Here is an 18,199-nt window from a genome sequence, read left to right as displayed (position 1 = left end):
ATTCAAGAAGTTTATTAATCCTTCAGGTGCTTCACAGCAGCAGAAGCAACATGGAAGGAAAAAATGAACATTTCACTTTTTAGTCACAAAAATGATCTTTTAGCAACAATTCTTTTTATTTTCCCAAGGGTAAAAGGAGAAACTGGACCCTGAAAGTTATTGTACAATTTGTCCTGAGTATGGTGATACCCCATATGTGGGGGGGAAACACTGTTTGGGTGCACGACAGGGCTCAGAAGGGAAGAAGCACCATTTGATTTTTTGAATGAAAAATTGGCTCCAATCTTTAGCGGGCACCATGTCGCTTTTGGAAAGCCCCTTTGTGCCTAAAAATTGGAGCTCCCCCACAAGTGACCCCATTTTGGAAACTAAGTAACTTATATAGATGCATAGTGAGCACTTTGAACCTCCAGGTGCTTCACAAATCGATCCATAAAAATGAAAAAGTACTTTTTTTTCACAAAAAATTTCTTTTGGCCTCAATTTTTTTTGTTTTCACATGGGCAACAGGATAAAATGGATCCTAAAATTTGTTGGGCAATTTCTCCTGAGTACACCAATACCTCACATGTGGGGGTAAATCACTGTTTGGACACACGGCAAGGCTCGGAAGGAAAGGAGCGCCATTTGACTTTTGAATGAAAAATTAGCTCCAATCGTTAGCGGACACAATGTCACATTTGGAGAGCCCCCGTGTGCCTAAACACTGGAGCTCCCCCACAAGTGACTCCATTTTGGAAACTAGACCCCCAAGGAACTTATCTAGATGCATAGTGAGCTCTTTGAATCCCCATGTGCTTCACAAATTGATCCTAAATATGAAAAAGCACTTTTTTTCACAAAAAAATTCTTTTAGCCTCAATTTTTTTCATTTTTACATGAACAAGAGGATAAAATTGATCATAAAATTCGTTGGGAATTTCTCCTGAGTACACCGATACCTCATATGTGGTCAGAAACCACTGTTTGGGCACACGGCAGGGCTCAGAAGGAAAAGAGAGCCATTTGACTTTTTGAAAGAAAAATTAGCTCCAATCATTAGCAGACACCATGTTGGGTTTGGAGAGCCCCTGTGTGCCTAAACATTGGAGCTCCCCCACAAACAACCCCATTTTGGAAACTAGACCTCCCAAGGAACTAATCTATATGTTCGATGAGCACTTTGAACCCCCAAGTGCTTCACAGAAGTTTATAACGCAGAGCCGTGAAAATAAAGAAATCATTTTTCTTTCCTCAAAAATTATTTTTTAGCCAGCAATTTTTTATTTTCACAAGGGTAACAGGAGAAATTGGACCCCAAAAGTTGTTAACCAGTTTGTCCTGAGTACGCTAATACTCCATATGTGGGAGTAAACAACTGTTTGGGGCATGTCAGGGCTCAGAAGGGATGGAGCACCATTTGACTTTTGAACGCAAGATTGGCTGGAATCAATGGTGGCGCCATGTCGTGTTTGGAGACCCCGGATGTGCCTAAACAGTGGAAACTCCTCAATTCTAACTCCAACACTAACCCCAACACACCCCTACCCTAATCCCAACTCTAGCCATAACCCTAATCACCCCTAATCCCAACCCTAACCACAACCCTAACCCTAATCTCAACCATAACCCTAACCACAAGCCTAACCCTAACCCCAACACACCCCTAACCCTAATCTTAACCCTATTTCCAACCTTAATCCTAATTCCAACCCTAACCCTAAGGCTATGTGCCCACATTGCAGATTCGTGTCAGGATTTTTCCACACAGTTTTTGAAAAATCTGCAGGTAAAACGCATTGCGGTTTACCTGGTGATTTACCGTGGATTTTCAGTGTTTTTTGTGCAGATTTCACCTGCGGATTCCTATTGAGGAACAGGTGTAAAACGCTGTGGAATCCACACAAAGAATTGACATGCTACGGAAAATACAGCGCAGCGTTTCCACGTGGTATTTTCCGCACCATGGGCACAGTGGATTTGGTTTTTCATAGGTTGACATGGTACTGTAAACGTGATGGAAAACTACAACGAATTCGCTGCAGCCAATCCGCTGCGGATCCGCAGCTAAATCCTCACCGTGTGCACATAGCCTAATTCTAACCCTAATTCTAACCCTAACCCTAATTGCAACCCTTACCCTAATTCTAACCCTAACCCTAATTTCAACCCTAACCCTAATTCTAGCCCAACCCTTATTGCAACCCTAACCCTAATTGCAAACCTAACCCTAATTCTAACCCTAATTGCAACCCTAACCCTAATTGCAACCCAAACCCTAATTCTAACCCTAATTGCAACCCTAACCCTAATTGCAACCATAACCTTAATTCTAACCCTAATCCTAGTTCTAACCCTAATTTTAGTTCTAACACTAACCCTAGTTCTAACGCTAACCCTAGTTCTACCCCTAACCCTACTGGAAAAATAAAAGTAAATATATTTTCTTTATTTTATTATTGTCCCTACCTATAGGGGGAAAAAAAGGGGGGGGGGTTTATTATTATCTTTTATTTTGATCACTGTGATAGGTCCTATCACAGCGATCAAAATGTACCTGGAATGAATCTGTCGGTCGGCAGGCATGCGCCCACCATTTTGGAAGATGGTGGCACCCATGGAGAAGACGAACGGACACCAGGAGGGACACTGGAGCTCGGTAAGTATATGGGGGTGGGATCGGACCACAGGGGGGTGAGATCGGACTGCGGGGGAGCGGACAGGAGGACAGAGGGGAGCAGAGGACAGCAGAATACCGGACGGAGGATGTGGGCAGTGGATCGGTGGTGGGGGCAGATCGGTGGTGGGGGCAGATCACAGTCTCCAGCCATGGCCGATGATATTGCAGCATCAGCCATGGCTGGATTGTAATATTTCAGCAATTCACCAATTTTTATTGGTGAAATATTACAATTGCTCTGATTGAAAGTGAAAGTGAAACATCATTTTTAACAGCCAATCAGAGCGATCGTAGCCACAGGGGGCAAAGCCACCCCCCCTGGACTGAAGTACCACTCCCCGTGTCCCTGCAGGTCAGGTGAAATTACAGTTAATCCTTTCATCTGACCTGCAGGAGCGCGATCATTCTGTGACACAGCATATGCATCACAGGTCGGATTGGCACCGACTTTCCTGACGCATACGCTGTGTTACAGGTCGGGAAGGGGTTAAAGGGCACACAGGGCATTATTACTTTCTAGGGGGCAAAATATGGGCACTGTTTTCTAGGGCACTTGCACCTGGCATTAGTATATTTTAAAGGGTTACTTTAAAATTTAGAAGGCACAGAGAACCGCACAGCAGATGCAGTAATAGGGACACATACGGCAGCAGAGGCTCAGTACTGGGGTATCAGCAGGATGAAGAGTTTGTGCAGGTTGGGAATAGATGGTGATGGTGCTGGAATATGACAAGTGAAATGTGTCTTTCTTGTATTCTCTGCAGCTGAGTCGTGGCTGGAAGAAGTTGTCATGTCGGTCTGGGCCAGATGGAATAGATGGGAAAAATGAACGATTCTGTCATAAAGAACGTCAGAAGTTAGTCATTATCTGTAACTGTGCTGTGATCTCATATGTTCTGTAGGACTGGGATCTACCACTGACGATATGGCGGTAATATCACAATTGGTCTTTATATAGAGATTATTTTCAGTAACAGCGTAGTCATCTGCTGAGGTTCTCTCAACTTTTAGGGTGCGTCATCAAGTTGTAATCAAGGTTACGTGGTTAGGGACCCACTCAGAAGCTTCACTCCCCCTGAACCAAAACCCTAGCTACGGCTCTGACATTGCTATCTGTATAGTTTGTTCAGTGTTTTATTACTTTTGATTCCTATCTCTATGGCTGAGCTGTGAACCTGTGATGTCCTGTCACACTGCATATTTACCTCAAAATGGCTGCAGTGTTCCCTGCTTCGGCTTTAATACAAGCTTTGCAGTCCATACAGATTGGTTTTGCTATCCACAAACTGTAATAGTTGGAGGGTATTAAGGGGAAGCCCACAAAACTATCCCCATGGTCATATGAGTCTTCTCTGGCTAATACAATTTTTTGGAATGTGTAAAATGATGGCAGGCATGTTTCGGAGATTTGCATAAAGTAAATTGCACATTGTTCAAATTCGATTGATTCAACAAATTTCTAAAAATTTGACTTGAATTATACTTTACAGTAATTTATTCAAGTTGCTCATCTCTAATATTAATTGTCATAGATGTGACTAAAGACTTAATTGTTCAAATCAACATTATAAAAACAAATCAAACCATTTGACAACATGTATTTTATGCTCCATATACTTGAAAATACAGTTTCCATAAGGACTATATCATTGACTCCTTTTCAGTCACAGAAGAACGATGTGTCATACTTTTAAAACTATGCCGTGTATGTAAAGTATCATCACTTAATGCATTACCAATTCTTGAAGGTATTTTCATGCAAAATGTGCTCCTAAAATCATGGCCTATAATAACATACAGAATGGGATTTACACAGCTATTGGCGCTAGCCAAAGCAACGACAATTGGTATGCAAATCTTAAACAAGGAGTGTGGGAAATGATTTCGATATAACTCTAAAATGTGCATAGCATGATATGGTGACCAGCAGAAGAAGAATGCCAAAATGATGGAATATATAATTTTAAATGGTTTTCCTGAATTTGTCATCCGATTTTTCTTAAGCTTGTAGACAATTATAGAGTAACTGATGATAATAAGTATGAGCGGGATTAAATATCCAAATACAAATCTCACCATAGTCATCATGGTATGGATTTTTGATTCATTATCATCACCAAACATTGCATAGTTGTCAAAACATTTTATATTTCTGTCATTTAAATAAATGTCTCGGAAAATTATAGAAGGGGTGCTAAGGAGAAATGCAACGGTCCATGCTACGAAAGAGAGAAGTTTGGCTTGCTTGATAGAGCGATAATTTTGAGACCAAACAGGGAAGATAACCATTATACAACGATCCAAACTAATGGTGGTTAAAAGAAAGATGCTGGTGAACATGTTCGAGACCAGAACAAAGGAGTTTAGCTTGCACATGACTTTTCCAAAAATCCAGTGATGACCCATCGCTGTATAAACAATAGTCAGAGGTAAGAAAAACGAAAACAAGAAATCTGCCGATGCCAAGTAAAGGAACCAGATGGTGTTGATCGATTTCTTCTTCTTGGATGCGATAATTCCGATCACAAGGCCATTCCCAATGATTCCTATGGCACATACTACAGAGTATAGTACAGATTGTAAAATTCGCAGAAAAACACTGTTTTCATTTTCACTTCCATTTTCAATGACTGAAAGGGAATCATTTTCATAATCTTCATAATTATAGATGTAGTCATTGTTGTTATTACTGTTATAACTTGCATTCATTGTCTAAAAAGAGAAAATGAGATAAGATAACCAATGTTGTACATATTTAGAAACCTGAAAGACATTTTCCCAATATTCCCAATGTATATTTATTTCCTTACATGGGTTGTCCAAATTTGGGATGAAAGTCTGCAGTCACTCTATGTGCGTGCACCACATGCTGTCAGGATTCTAATGGGACTGTGGCAAGAGAAACACTCGTGTAACAGCAAATGTGCCTTTTGTATACATCCGACCACATTGCGTCTAAATGTGCATGGCCTCACTCAATACAAGTGAATTGAGCGAGTCAGACCAAGTCATCGGCACATGACTCCATGTATACAAATCCAATATTTGCAGCCATGTGACCTCTATCTTACGCAACTGGCACTGAAGAATCCTCACAGCATGTGGTGCATGCAATTTCAGGATTCAAAGATTACAGTCACATAAAGTAACTGCAGTCTTTCATCCCAAACCTGGAAAAACCCTTTAATGCCATGCTGACACAATGCGTTTTCATTTTTTTTGCTGCGTTTTTTAAAAAAATGCTGTAGAATCAGTGTTTTTCAATGAATTTTTGGAAAATTGCAGCAACAAAAAGTGATTGCAATTGTGTGAACATAGCACATTGCCTGTATGAAGCAATAGATAAAGAGGATCTATAACACTTTACTGTTATTACAAAAGTCGTTTTTGCCTTTTAGCAAGTTGTCTATGAATAGTCCAAACAGTAGACAAATGTGGAAAAGGTGAGTGAGTTGTTATATAATTTTTCATCATAAATGTTCTGCTGCTTTCCCACCTTTTAGCCTATGCCAAAATTATCAACATCTCTGCTTATTCATGAATCTGGCATATGCTTCCATGGAGACAGTTACAGGCACATTATGCTCATTGTGTGCCTGCTTTAATAAAGTAAGGGGACTAGAACTCTAGTGCCACCTACAGGAAGTAGCAATTTTAATAGTCAATATCGACTCTCTAAAGAGTCTTGTCCTAATAGTCAATATCGACTCTCCAAAGAGTCTTGTCCTAATAGTCAATATCGACTCTCCAAAGAGTCTTGTCCTAATAGTCAATATCGACTCTCCAAAGAGTCTTGTCCTAATAGTCAATATCGACTCTCCAAAGAGTCTTGTCCTAATAGTCAATATCGACTCTCCAAAGAGTCTTGTCCTAATAGTCAATATCGACTCTCCAAAGAGTCTTGTCCTAATAGTCAATATCGACTCTCCAAAGAGTCTTGTCCTAATAGTCAATATTGACTCTCCAAAGAGCCTTGTCACATGACGTAGGATAAAAGCCAAAACCAGAATCTCAATTTGTAGACATTGTATTTTGGAGTGCTGCCCCTTGTCAGTGCAAAGTATGAGATGTGGTTTGGCTGGGTGAGAGGAGTCTGACCCAGCCAAACCACATCTCATACTTTGCACTGACAAACCATATCTCCCACTTTGCACTGATGAGGGGCGGTATTCCAAAACACAATATCTGCAAATTGAGATTCTGATTTTGGCTTTTATCCTGTCATGTGACAATGCTCATTGGAGAATCAGTATTAACTTTTAGGATTGCTACTACCTATAGTTGGCACTAGTGTAAACCAATCACCAGAACCATGGAAGGCAATCCCAAGAAAGTACTAGCAAGGATATAAAATTAAATATATTTTATTTGCAACAACTAAAATATTACATACAGTGCACATATATTAGGACAAGAAAATAATTAATAAAAAAAATATATATATATTAACCCCTGACGAAGGATTTCAAATCCGAAACGTGCGTCGGGGTGTGCGCATTGCTGGGACCGAGTGGCACCTATAAGGTACAGATCCTCCTAATATTATCTCCCGCTGCTGGCACTCTGCACTTTTTGCACTTTGCACATTATTACCCTATGTGTGGGTTGTTTTATCTCCCGTTGCTGGCACTCTGCACTTTTTGTACATTGCACACTGTTACCCTATGTAGGGGTGCTTTGTGATTAGATTTATTTGATCACGTGTTTATTTATTTTTGTATTTACACCCCGCACAATGTTACCCCATGTATGGGTTTTTGTTTGCTTGATCACTCTCCTGTATTGATGTGCTCAGAGAGAAACATGATCCCTTTGCCAATTTAGGGGTCAATAGGATCATTTATATTTATTTTCACTGGAGATCTGCATAGATATTTGCATATAGATATCTGTATATATTTTTCTATATACCTTCTGGGTGCCCCTCACTCCTATCTAGGTTTCAATATATGAGTTTTGGTATATATATATATATATATATATTTTTTTTTTTTTATTTATTAATTTTTTTATTAATTATTTTCTTGTCCTAATATATGTGCACACTGTATGTTATATTTTAATTGTTGCAAATAAAATATATTTAATTTTATATCCTTGCTAGTACTTTCTTGGGATTGGCTTCCATGGTTCTGGTGATTGGTTTACACTAATAACTGAGTGGTTTCCACTTGTTTCTTTGTTGCACTATAGGAGGAATATGCGATTTTACTGTCATATACTGATCTTTGGATTGTATTGACTATTATCTTAAAATAAGTTATCATTTCTCTGAGGTGTATAACTCACTATAGTGGGCACTAGAATTCTAGCCCTCTTCCTCTTTGAAGAGACAATTTGCATATTTCACAGAGGAGCATTGTGGTTTAAAAGTCTCCTCACCTCAGCATGTCAGACTTGACATGTCGCTCTCCACATGGAGAAATGTTACCTCTTGACTCCTGCTTAAATAAAGTCAGACCACTTTATTTTGAGTACGGTTTATTCTTTGGCTGCCAAGAGTTTGGATATTGTCGGACTAACTGACAAAAAATATTTCTAAGAAATAGTGTATTGTACTAGCAACATATCAATTGACTTCTCCAATATGCCCTGGGGTAATTAGATGTCGATTTTGGTTGTTATGGGCTACGTTTAAAAGAAATGTGGTAAAACAAAGAAAATGTACTTACTGATTCTTTGCAGCAATCCAAAAGATAATTGGCCGTCTGTGTTGTCTGCAATACAATTTTTTTAATGAAAGGATTGAAATTTATAATAATAATAATAATACTATTAAGATCTTGCTCACATTGGTGCATAACATGGCTGAGTGCTATCCGATGTTTCATCAGATCGCATGCCACTTCTGCATAAGAAAAAAATCACAGCACGCTGCGATGGGAGCGTGTGAAACATTGGACTGCACTCGGATGTCATCCCAGTCCAGGGCATCTCATCCACATAAATCAAAGATGGAGGTCGGTTTTTGGGGGAAAGGGAGGCGGCACAGATGACAAGGTGATGACGCCCATCATGCACCAAATGCATTTACATGGAGCATGGAGAAAATAAAAAGGTATTTTTGGTGGTGTACATGGGAAGTTGGAGGGTGATGGACACATTTTTGTAATGTAGCTCAGTCACTCAGAAAGGTGACAGCATAGGTTCACACACTAAAAAACTGGTGACAGGTTCCTTTTATTATTCCTTGTGGGTACAAAGCAGGATTCTGGTTTGTTGTTTTAGATGACAGTCTAGTAGGTTTAAAAGATGCTGATTGTCCATGCAGAGATTCAGCTGGAGAAGGTCTTTAGGGCAAAACCCATTGGGAAAAATATGTAAGCAATGAAAATTGGCTCCCAACGTAGCCACTAGGGTTGAGCGACCTTTACTTTTATAGGATCGGGTCGGGTTTCACGAAACCTGACTTTTTCAAAAGTCGGGTCAAGTGAAATCGGCCGATCCTATAAAAAAGTCAGGGTCGGGGTCGGCCGAAACTCGAAACCCAATGCAGTGCATTGGGTTTCCAATGGTTCCCAGGGTCTGAAGGAGTGGAAACTCTCCTTCAGGCCCTGGGATCCATATTTAAGTGTAAAATAAAGAATTAAAATAAAAAATATCGCAATACTTACCCTCTGACGCGCCCTGGTACTAACCGGGAACCTTCCTTCCTTCGAATCAGCCCTTCCAGGACCTTGCGGTGACGTTGCGGTGACGTCCCGGCTTGTGATTGGTCGCGCGGCCGCCCATGTGACCGCTCGCGCGACCAATCACAAGCCACGACGTCACCGCGACGTCACCGAAGGTCCTATACCTATACCTATACTCACCCTCGGACGCGCCCTGCTACTTTTCGGCAGCCTTCCTTCCTAAGAATCAGCCCTTCCAGGACCTTCGGTGACGTTGCGGTGACGTCGCGGCTTGTGATTGGTCGCGCGGCCGCCCATGTGACCGCTCGCGCGACCAATCACAAGCCGCGACGTAACTGCAACGTCACCGAAGGTCCTGGAAGGGCTGATTCTTAGGAAGGAAGGCTGCCGGAAAGAAGCAGGGCGCGTCCGAGGGTGAGTATAGGTATAGGTATAGGACCTTCGGTGACGTCGCGGTGACGTCGCGGCTTGTGATTGGTCGCGCGAGCGGTCACATGGGCGGCCGCGCGACCAATCACAAGCCGGGACGTCACCGCAACATCACCGCAAGGTCCTGGAAGGGCTGATTCGAAGGAAGGAAGGTTCCCGGTTAGTACCAGGGCGCGTCAGAGGGTAAGTATTGCGATATTTTTTATTTTAATTCTTTATTTTACACTTAAATCTGAATTCCGATACCAATTCCCGATATAAACATATCGGGAATCGGTATCGGAATTCCGATTCCAGATTCAGAAGATCGCCGACTTCATGGCCGACCCCACACAGGGGTCGGGTCGGGTTTCATGAAACCCGACTTTGCCAAAAGTCGGCGACTTCTGAAAATTGCCGACTCGTTTCACTCAACCCTAGTAGCCACCTATCAATTGCATTAGAAAAACAACTCTCTTCCTTTAGGACAGTGGTCCCCAACTCCAGGCCTTGAGGGCCGCCAACAGTGCAGGTTTTCAGGATTTCCTTAGTATTGCACAGGGGTTGGAATCATCACCTGTGCAGATGATCACATAACCACCGATGCAATACTAAAGAAATCCTGAAAGCCTGCACTGTTGGCGGCCCTCGAGGCCTGGAGTTGGGGAGCCCTGCTTTAGGAGAAGAGCTTATTTTATTATTATTATTATTTATTATTATAGCGCCATTTATTCCATGGCGCTTTACATGTGAGGAGGGGTATACATAATAAAACAAGTACAATAATCTTGAAAAATACAAGTCACAACTGGTACAGGAGGAGAGAGGACCCTGCCCGCGAGGGCTCACAATCTACAAGGGATGGGTGAGGATACAGTAGGTGAGGGTAGAGCTGGCCGTGCAGCGGTTTGGTCAATCGGTGGTTACTGCAGGTTGTAGGCTTGTCGGAAGAGGTGGGTCTTCAGGTTCTTTTTGAAGGTTTCGATGGTAGGCGAGAGTCTGATATGTTGTGGTAGAGCATTCCAGAGTAGGGGGGATGCACGAGAGAAATCTTGTATGCGATTGTGGGAAGAGGAGATAATAGGGGAGTAGAGAAGGAGATCTTGTGAGGATCGGAGGTTGCGTGCAGGAAAGTACCGGGAGACGAGGTCACAGATGTATGGAGGAGACAGGTTGTGGATGGCTTTATATGTCATGGTTAGGCTTTTGTACTGGAGTCTCTGGGTGATGGGGAGCCAGTGCAGGGATTGACAGAGGGGAGAGGCCGGGGAATAGCGGGGGGACAGGTGGATTAGTCGGGCAGCAGAGTTTAGAATAGATTGGAGGGGTGCAAGAGTGTTAGAGGGGAGGCCACAGAGCAGGAGGTTACAGTAGTCAAGGCGGGAGATGATGAGGGCGATTTTATTGGTAAATGATAACATTAGTAAATCAAAACAACTGATTCACAGATTATCCTTATAAGGAGCCTATTCACCGATTTCCTAAAGTCATGAAAAGCAATTTCAGATCTGACAAAGTGATTTGCAGACTGGTAAAACTTGAATAAGAAGAAACCACAGCCATAGTTGAGGTCATGACTAGAGTGTGTAGCTGCCATAATTATGGGAAAAATTAATAAAACGCTGTATATTTGCATATTTAAATGAATTAATACATATATATAATAAATACAACATTGTCATAGCTCCCTATAGTTTTTAAACATCTTTGTTTTACATTCTTTCCTGAAATCAGTAAAAATAAGAAATGTTGTAATATTTATTAAAGATATCAGCGTCATTCTTCTCCTGATCTGATCATTATCAAATATCTCAATTCAAAGGTAACATTTGTCTTCGGTGAATAGATTTTTCCATTATTGGCATAATAGAGAATCTATGGAGAATAGTAGCTTGTGACTTGATTTTCTGTGTCTGCCTTTAGCTCTTACCCCATTCTCTCCTCTTCATACAATTTTGAAAGCGCCAACGATCTCAGGAATAGGAAAATCAGTTTTCACTAAATACAGATTTTACAAATATAACCCATGAATTGAGTGAAAGATCAGTCGAGAAGGAGAAAGATGCAGATTTGTCTATATTACAATGTTTTTGGTATTTATGTGTATTGTTATCACTCAAAATAGAAAATGAAAAACCTTTTAAAAAAGGCAAATAAATAACCCAAACTGCAAACATGACTGGGTCTGTTCGTTTGACGAGTGCAGAAGTTGCCTGCCATTAAATGCTTCTCTTTTCTCACCTATAAAACAGATCAGAATGGTGCCTGCTGCGATTTTTTTTGTTAGGTTTAGTTTGGAAAATCACTCATGGGACTAGCATATAACCATTGGTCGGTGTCCTACTGTGGGGGCTCCTTTGCGCAAGTGAAAATATGCCCATCAACATAAGGCTTATGGATATAGGTTCTATCCAACAGAGAATGATTAACAATGGTACACATAGATTTTAGTACAATTGGCAAAACAGTTACTTCTAACAACTATAAAGTCACTTGGATCATTAGAGATAATTGTTAAATCTATTACCAAATAAAGATATATTCTCACATGGCAGATTTTTTTGCAGAAATTTCTCTAACTAATAAAAATGAATTAGTCACAGAAAGGCAGTTTTCCTTGGTGCCTCTTCTTATCACCGCCATGTACTGAAACCATGGGCATCTTCATTCTAGACTTGGATTCCGAACACCTACACAGGGATTGTCCAGGACTTATTTGCACCCATGATTGTAAAGTTGTAAGGTTGTGATGAAAGTAATAAGAGATGCCATTGAGCATACGAGTAATAGTGAGCTTGCAATGTGCTGGAGGGCGGTAGCTGTGGGCGAGAGGAATATCATCCATCCATGCCCCGCCTCACTACAGAAAAATGGAGGTCCTTGCTTAGTGTGTGTGTGCTGCTGTTACCTTGGTGACATGGCAACGAAATATCAGAATCATCAAAGTATATGCAAGACACATTTATTACCACATAACAATGGAATATATAGTTGGATCCAGATATGGACTGGGAATGAAATTCAGCCCTGACATTTGTATCACACAGGCCCATGCTGTTCCCATCCTCAAGCACCAGATGGGATATATTACTAATATTACCCTGGATGGATGAAAGCAATAATTACTGCATGACCAATATTTCTAATGATTCCCATGGCCTGCTGGGATAAGTGGTGGATTTGGCGACTTTGTGCTCCGTCACTACTCTTAACAGTATGGGTGTCTTGAGAATACCAATTCTGTTAACAACATAGCAGACAAAGCGGCCCATGACCAGACAGGCCCTTCTGCCATTTGCCAGAATTGCCAGATGGCTAGTCCAGCCTTGGTTGGATCAGAAAAACAGCAAAACATATAAATGTAAAAATTATTAATTCAGTATACAGTACAGACCAAAAGTTTGGACACACCTTCTCATTTAAAGATTTTTCTGTATTTTCATGACTATGAAAATTGTACATTCACACTGAAGGCATCAAAACTATGAATTAACAAATGTGGAATTATATACTTAACAAAAAAGTGTGAAACAACTGAAAATATGTCTTATATTTTAGGTTCTTCAAAGTAGCCACCTTTTGCTTTGATGACTGCTTTGCACACTCTTGGCAATTTCTTGATGAGCTTCAAGAGGTAGTCACCGGGAATGTTCTTCCAACAATCTTGAAGGAGTTCCCAGAGATGCTTAGCACTTGTTGGCATTTTTGCCTTCACTCTGTGCGGTCCAGCTTGCCCCAAACCATCATCTTGCCAGGTCATCTAGTGTAGCACCCCATCACTCTCTTTGTTGGTCAAATAGCCATTACACAGCCTGGAGGTGTGTTTGGGGTCATGGTCCTGTTGAAAAATAAATGATGGTCCAACTAAACACAAACTGGATGGAATAGAATGCTGCTGCAAGATGCTTTGGTAGCCATGCTTATTCAGTATGCCTTCAATTTTGAATAAATCCCCAACAGTGTCACCAGCAAAGCACCCCCACACTATCACACCTCCTCCTCCATGCTCCACGGTGGGAACCAGGCATGTAGAGTCCATCCGTTCACCCCTTCTGCGTCGCACAAAGACACGGTGGTTGGAACCAAAGATCTCAAATTTGGACTCATCAGACCAAAGCACAGATTTCCACTGGTCTAATGTCCATTCCTTCTGAACTTTAGCCCAAACAAGTCTCTTCTGCTTGTTGCCTGTCCTTAGCAGTGGTTTCCTAGCAGCTATTTTACCATGAAGGCCTGCTGCACAAAGTCTCCTCTTAACAGTTGTTGTAGAGATGTGTCTGCTGCTAGAACTCTGTGTTGCATTGACCTGGTCACTAATCTGAGCTGCTGTTAACCTGCGATTTCTGAGGCTGGTGACTCGGATAAACTTATCCTCAGAAGCAGAGGTGACTCTTGGTCTTCCTTTCCTGGGTCGATCAACATGTGAGCCAGTTTCTTTGTAGCACTTGATGGTTTTTGCCATTGCACTTGGTGACACTTTCAAAGTTTCCCCAATTTTTCGGACTGACTGACCTTCATTTCTTAAAGTAATGATGGCTACTCGTTTTTCTTTACTTTGCTGCTTTTTTCTTGCCATAAAACAAATTCTAACAGTCTATTCAGTAGGACTATCAGCTGTGTATCCACCAGACTTCTGCACAACACAACTGATGGTCCCAACCCCATTTATAAGGCAAGAAATCACACTTATTAAAACTGACAGGGCACACCTGTGAAGTGAAAACCATTCCCAGTGACTACCTCTTGAAGCTCATCAAGATAATGCCAAGAGTGTGCAAAGCAGTCATCAAAGCAAAAGGTGGCTACTTTGAAGAACCTAGAATATAAGACATAATTTCAGTTGTTTCACACTTTTTTGTTAAGTTTATAATTCCACATGTGTTAATTCATAGTTTTGATGTCTTCAGTGTGAATGTACAAATTTCATAGTCATGAAAATACAGAAAAATCTTTAAATGAGAAGGTGTGTCCAAACTTTTGGTCTGTACTGTATAAGCATAGTATTGTTTCTATCACTAAGGCTGTTTGGTTGTTTAGTATCAAACTTAATAATCCAAAAGACCACTCTGAGAAAAGCTTTTTTGCCAATCCTCTCCTCTAGCTCATGGATTGACTCTTTCAATGCCAAAAAATAAAAAATTGTCAGTATGTTCATTATGCGCGTCTACAAAATGTTTGACCACACCAGAGTAAATCATATTATTTGATGTTTTGTACATATTTAGTTATTATTATTTTTTTTATTTACGACTGGTGCAGCCAGCAGTGTAAGAACCACAGTCACAGCAGTCGATGTTGCGTCCGGTCCTTGTGGGTCAGGAGCCCACCGACGCCAGCAAAACTTTAACTCAATGTGCATCCTTGGATTCACTAGAGTATCTGGGTGCTCAGATTTGCTCAACTATTATGGACTGTCCTGGGTTGGAGTAGTGGTATTGCAAACACTAGGGGCAATGGATCAGCAGGTTGTATAGTCAGGAATAGACTCCAATTTCTTGTCAATTTTGAATGTTTTAATGTCAGTCCTTAAAATGGAGTGAAAGTGTGACACCATTGTCCTCAAAAGTTATCTGGGAGTCAGAGATGCTTCCAGGGGTCTTCCCCATGTTGTTCTCCTTTCCTTCAGCACTTTTTCCATCCATTTCAACATTTTCACTACCTGTCAGACCTCCTTATTGGGTCTGCCGGAAAGTGCTTGAATTTCCCTTTTTCTCCCATTATACTTGTTTCTCGAAACAAGCATCCGAGCATTAGGAATTGATCGGTTCAAGTAACGAGCATTTAAGCATTTTAGTGGCCGCTCATACCTAGTGGGCAACCTACACCTCTATTTGAACAGAATTTGGCACAATACACTTGATCAACTATGTACTGACAGGAGCAACATCTCGTCATTCATTTAACAAACTACTCAAGTTTATTATTAAAGAAAAATGGTAAATTTGTGAATAGGAGTAACATATATTTGCATGTAGCTGAACAGTGGTCCCCCAGAGTCAATGTTACAGGGGGACCCCTGGAAACCCAGTTCAAAACTGTATGTTGGGAACTCTGCAGATTTGAAAATATGCATCATGCCCAATATTTTGCACTGACTTGTGATAATAATGTTTTGCAAAAAAACAAAAAACAAAACATTTTCTTGCAGTTTGCTGTCCTTAATCATTAATTTATCTACTTACAGTCTACAGAATATACTGTACCAGAAGACAGTTTTTAAACTAAGAAAACAATAATAGGTGAACTTTGCTTAGAAGCCAAGCATTCTGAAGTGCACTCATTAAAAATAAAAATTGCTTTCAGATTGATTGACAGAAATAATGCAATTCTGCATTAGCACGAGGTTTTATAAATATCACTTGGGTTCCTAAAATTTAAGGCGACAAAGCATATATGGTCTGCTCAACATGAAATACAATGGATTTTTGCAGGTTAAATATTTAGCCTGAAGCAAGTGACATGCTAGAAATAAATCCATAGACCACAGTTAATTAAGATGCTCAAGTAGTCCGAGCATAACCTTTGAGAACTACTCAAACTACATGTATTATATTTTGGCCTTCTGCTTGTCATTTTGCTTCACGTCTCATATTTTTCTCTATTGAGAAATGCTGGTCACATTTTAAGACTTCTAGAATAACATGAATTGTGAAAATTGTGTCCTTGAAAAAAAAGGGCAGATAGTGATAGATGAGAGTGCAGATAGGCAGGAAACGGGCACACTATTTATCTCAAGGTAGAAATAACACAATTTATTTTAATGTAGAGTGATGAAGACATATATCTCATTTTCTCATCTTCTGACCTTCGGTGCAAATGTGATTTTTAAATGAACAATATATATTTTAGAAACATTCTTGAGCTTTGCCAAAAGCAGAGTTGGTATGGAGGGTTATATTAAGGTAAACAGATTCAATATGGTCTGAATAAATTTGGTTCAAATAGAAGCTGCCCAGATTGCTGAGAGGGGAAGGAAGGGGATAAATCATTTAAAAAAAAATGTGCACTCTCTTTTCTTACTCTTTCACCTCCTCCATTGCCTGTGTCCCCTCAACAGCTGACATTCTGACATTCTATCATTCGGGGCATTCAGGGCAGGCACTGGGCAGCTTCAGAATGATATTAACCCCTTCCCGACCTTTGACGCATACGCTGCGTCATGAAAGTCGGTGCCATTCCGACCCATGACGCAGCATATGCGTCATGGAAAGATCGCGTCCCTGCAGATCGGGTGAAAGGGTTAACTCCCATTTCACCCGATCTGCAGGGACAGGGGGAGTGGTAGTTTAGTCCAGGGGGGGTGGCTTCACCCCCCCTGTGGCTACGATCGCTCTGATTGGCTGTTGAAAGTGAAACTGCCAATCAGAGCGATTTGTAATATTTCACCTAAAAAAATGGTGAAATATTACAATCCAGCCATGGCCGATGCTGCAATATCATCGGCCATGGCTGGAAACACTTATGTGCACCCACCCCACCGATCGCCCCCCCAGCCCCCCGATCTGTGGTCCGCTCCCCTCCGTCCTGTGCTCCGCTCCCCCGTCCTCCTGTCCGCTCCCCCCGTGCTCCAATCACACCCCCCGTGCTCCAATCAAACCCCCCCGCACTCCGATCCCCCCCCGCACAGCGATCCCCCCGTGCTCCGATCCACCCGCCCGCACAGCGATCCCCCACTCCGTGCTCCAATCCACCCCCCCGTGTTCCAATCCACCCCCCATGCTCCGATCCACCCCCCGTGCTCCGACGCCCCCCCGTGCCCTGATCTCCCCCCCTTATACTTACCTAGCCTCCCGGGGTCCGTCCATCTTCTTTCCTGGGCGCCGCCATCTTCCAAAATGGCGGGCGCATGTGCAGTGCGCCCGCCGAATCTGCCGGCCAGCAGATTCGTTCCAGAGTGAATTTTGATCACTGAGATATAACCTATCTCAGTGATCAAAATAAAAAAAAAAGTAAATGACCCCCCCCCCCCTTTGTCACCCCCATAGGTAGGGAAATAAATATTTTTTTTTTCCACTAAGGTTGGGGTAAGAACTAGGGTTAGGGGTAGGGTTAGGGGTAGGGTTAGGGTTAGGGGTAGGGTTAGGGTTAAGGTTAGGGGTAGGGTTAGGGGTAGGGTTAGGGGTAGGGTTAGGGGTAGGGTTAGGGGTAGGGTTAGGGGTAGGGTTAGGGTTAGGGATGTGCACACGTATTCTGGTCCTATGCAGATTTTTCCGACAGAGGATTTGATAAATCCGCAGGGCTAAACCGCTGTGGATTTACCACGGTTTTTCTGTGCATTTCACTGCGGTTTTACAACTGCGATTTTCTATTGGAGCAGTTGTAAAACCGCTGCGGAATCCGCAGAAAGAAGTGACATGCTGCGGAATGTAAACCGCTGCGTTTCCGTGCAGTTTTTCTGCAGCATGTGTACAGCGATTTTTGTTTCCCATAGGTTTACATTGAACTGTAAGCTCATGGGAAACTGCTGCGGATCCGCAGCGTTTTCCGCAGCGTGTGCACA

The 18,199-nt window shown here is 41.7% G+C and overlaps 1 protein-coding gene across 2 annotated transcripts in view; it reads right to left on the bottom strand.

Moving 5' to 3' along the window:
• Positions 1–4,094: 4,094 nt before the first annotated feature.
• Positions 4,095–18,199, bottom strand: part of LOC138657703 (chemerin-like receptor 1) — a 151,114-nt gene continuing 137,009 nt past the window's right edge. The window contains exons 2-3 of one of the 2 annotated variants that reach the window (XM_069745399.1): positions 8,332–8,376; positions 4,095–5,371 (exon numbers count right to left, since the gene is read on the bottom strand). In XM_069745399.1, the coding sequence (XP_069601500.1) occupies positions 4,301–5,371; positions 8,332–8,376 (1,116 nt within the window). In that variant the 3' untranslated portion in view covers positions 4,095–4,300. The remainder of the gene's footprint in view (positions 5,372–8,331; positions 8,377–18,199) is intronic. The other variant, XM_069745400.1, reaches the window with a different exon arrangement.

The sequence above is a fragment of the Ranitomeya imitator genome, chromosome 1, assembly GCF_032444005.1.
Source record: "Ranitomeya imitator isolate aRanImi1 chromosome 1, aRanImi1.pri, whole genome shotgun sequence".
Taxonomy (NCBI): Eukaryota; Metazoa; Chordata; class Amphibia; order Anura; family Dendrobatidae; genus Ranitomeya; species Ranitomeya imitator.
This window is presented reverse-complemented; position numbering and strand designations above follow the sequence as displayed.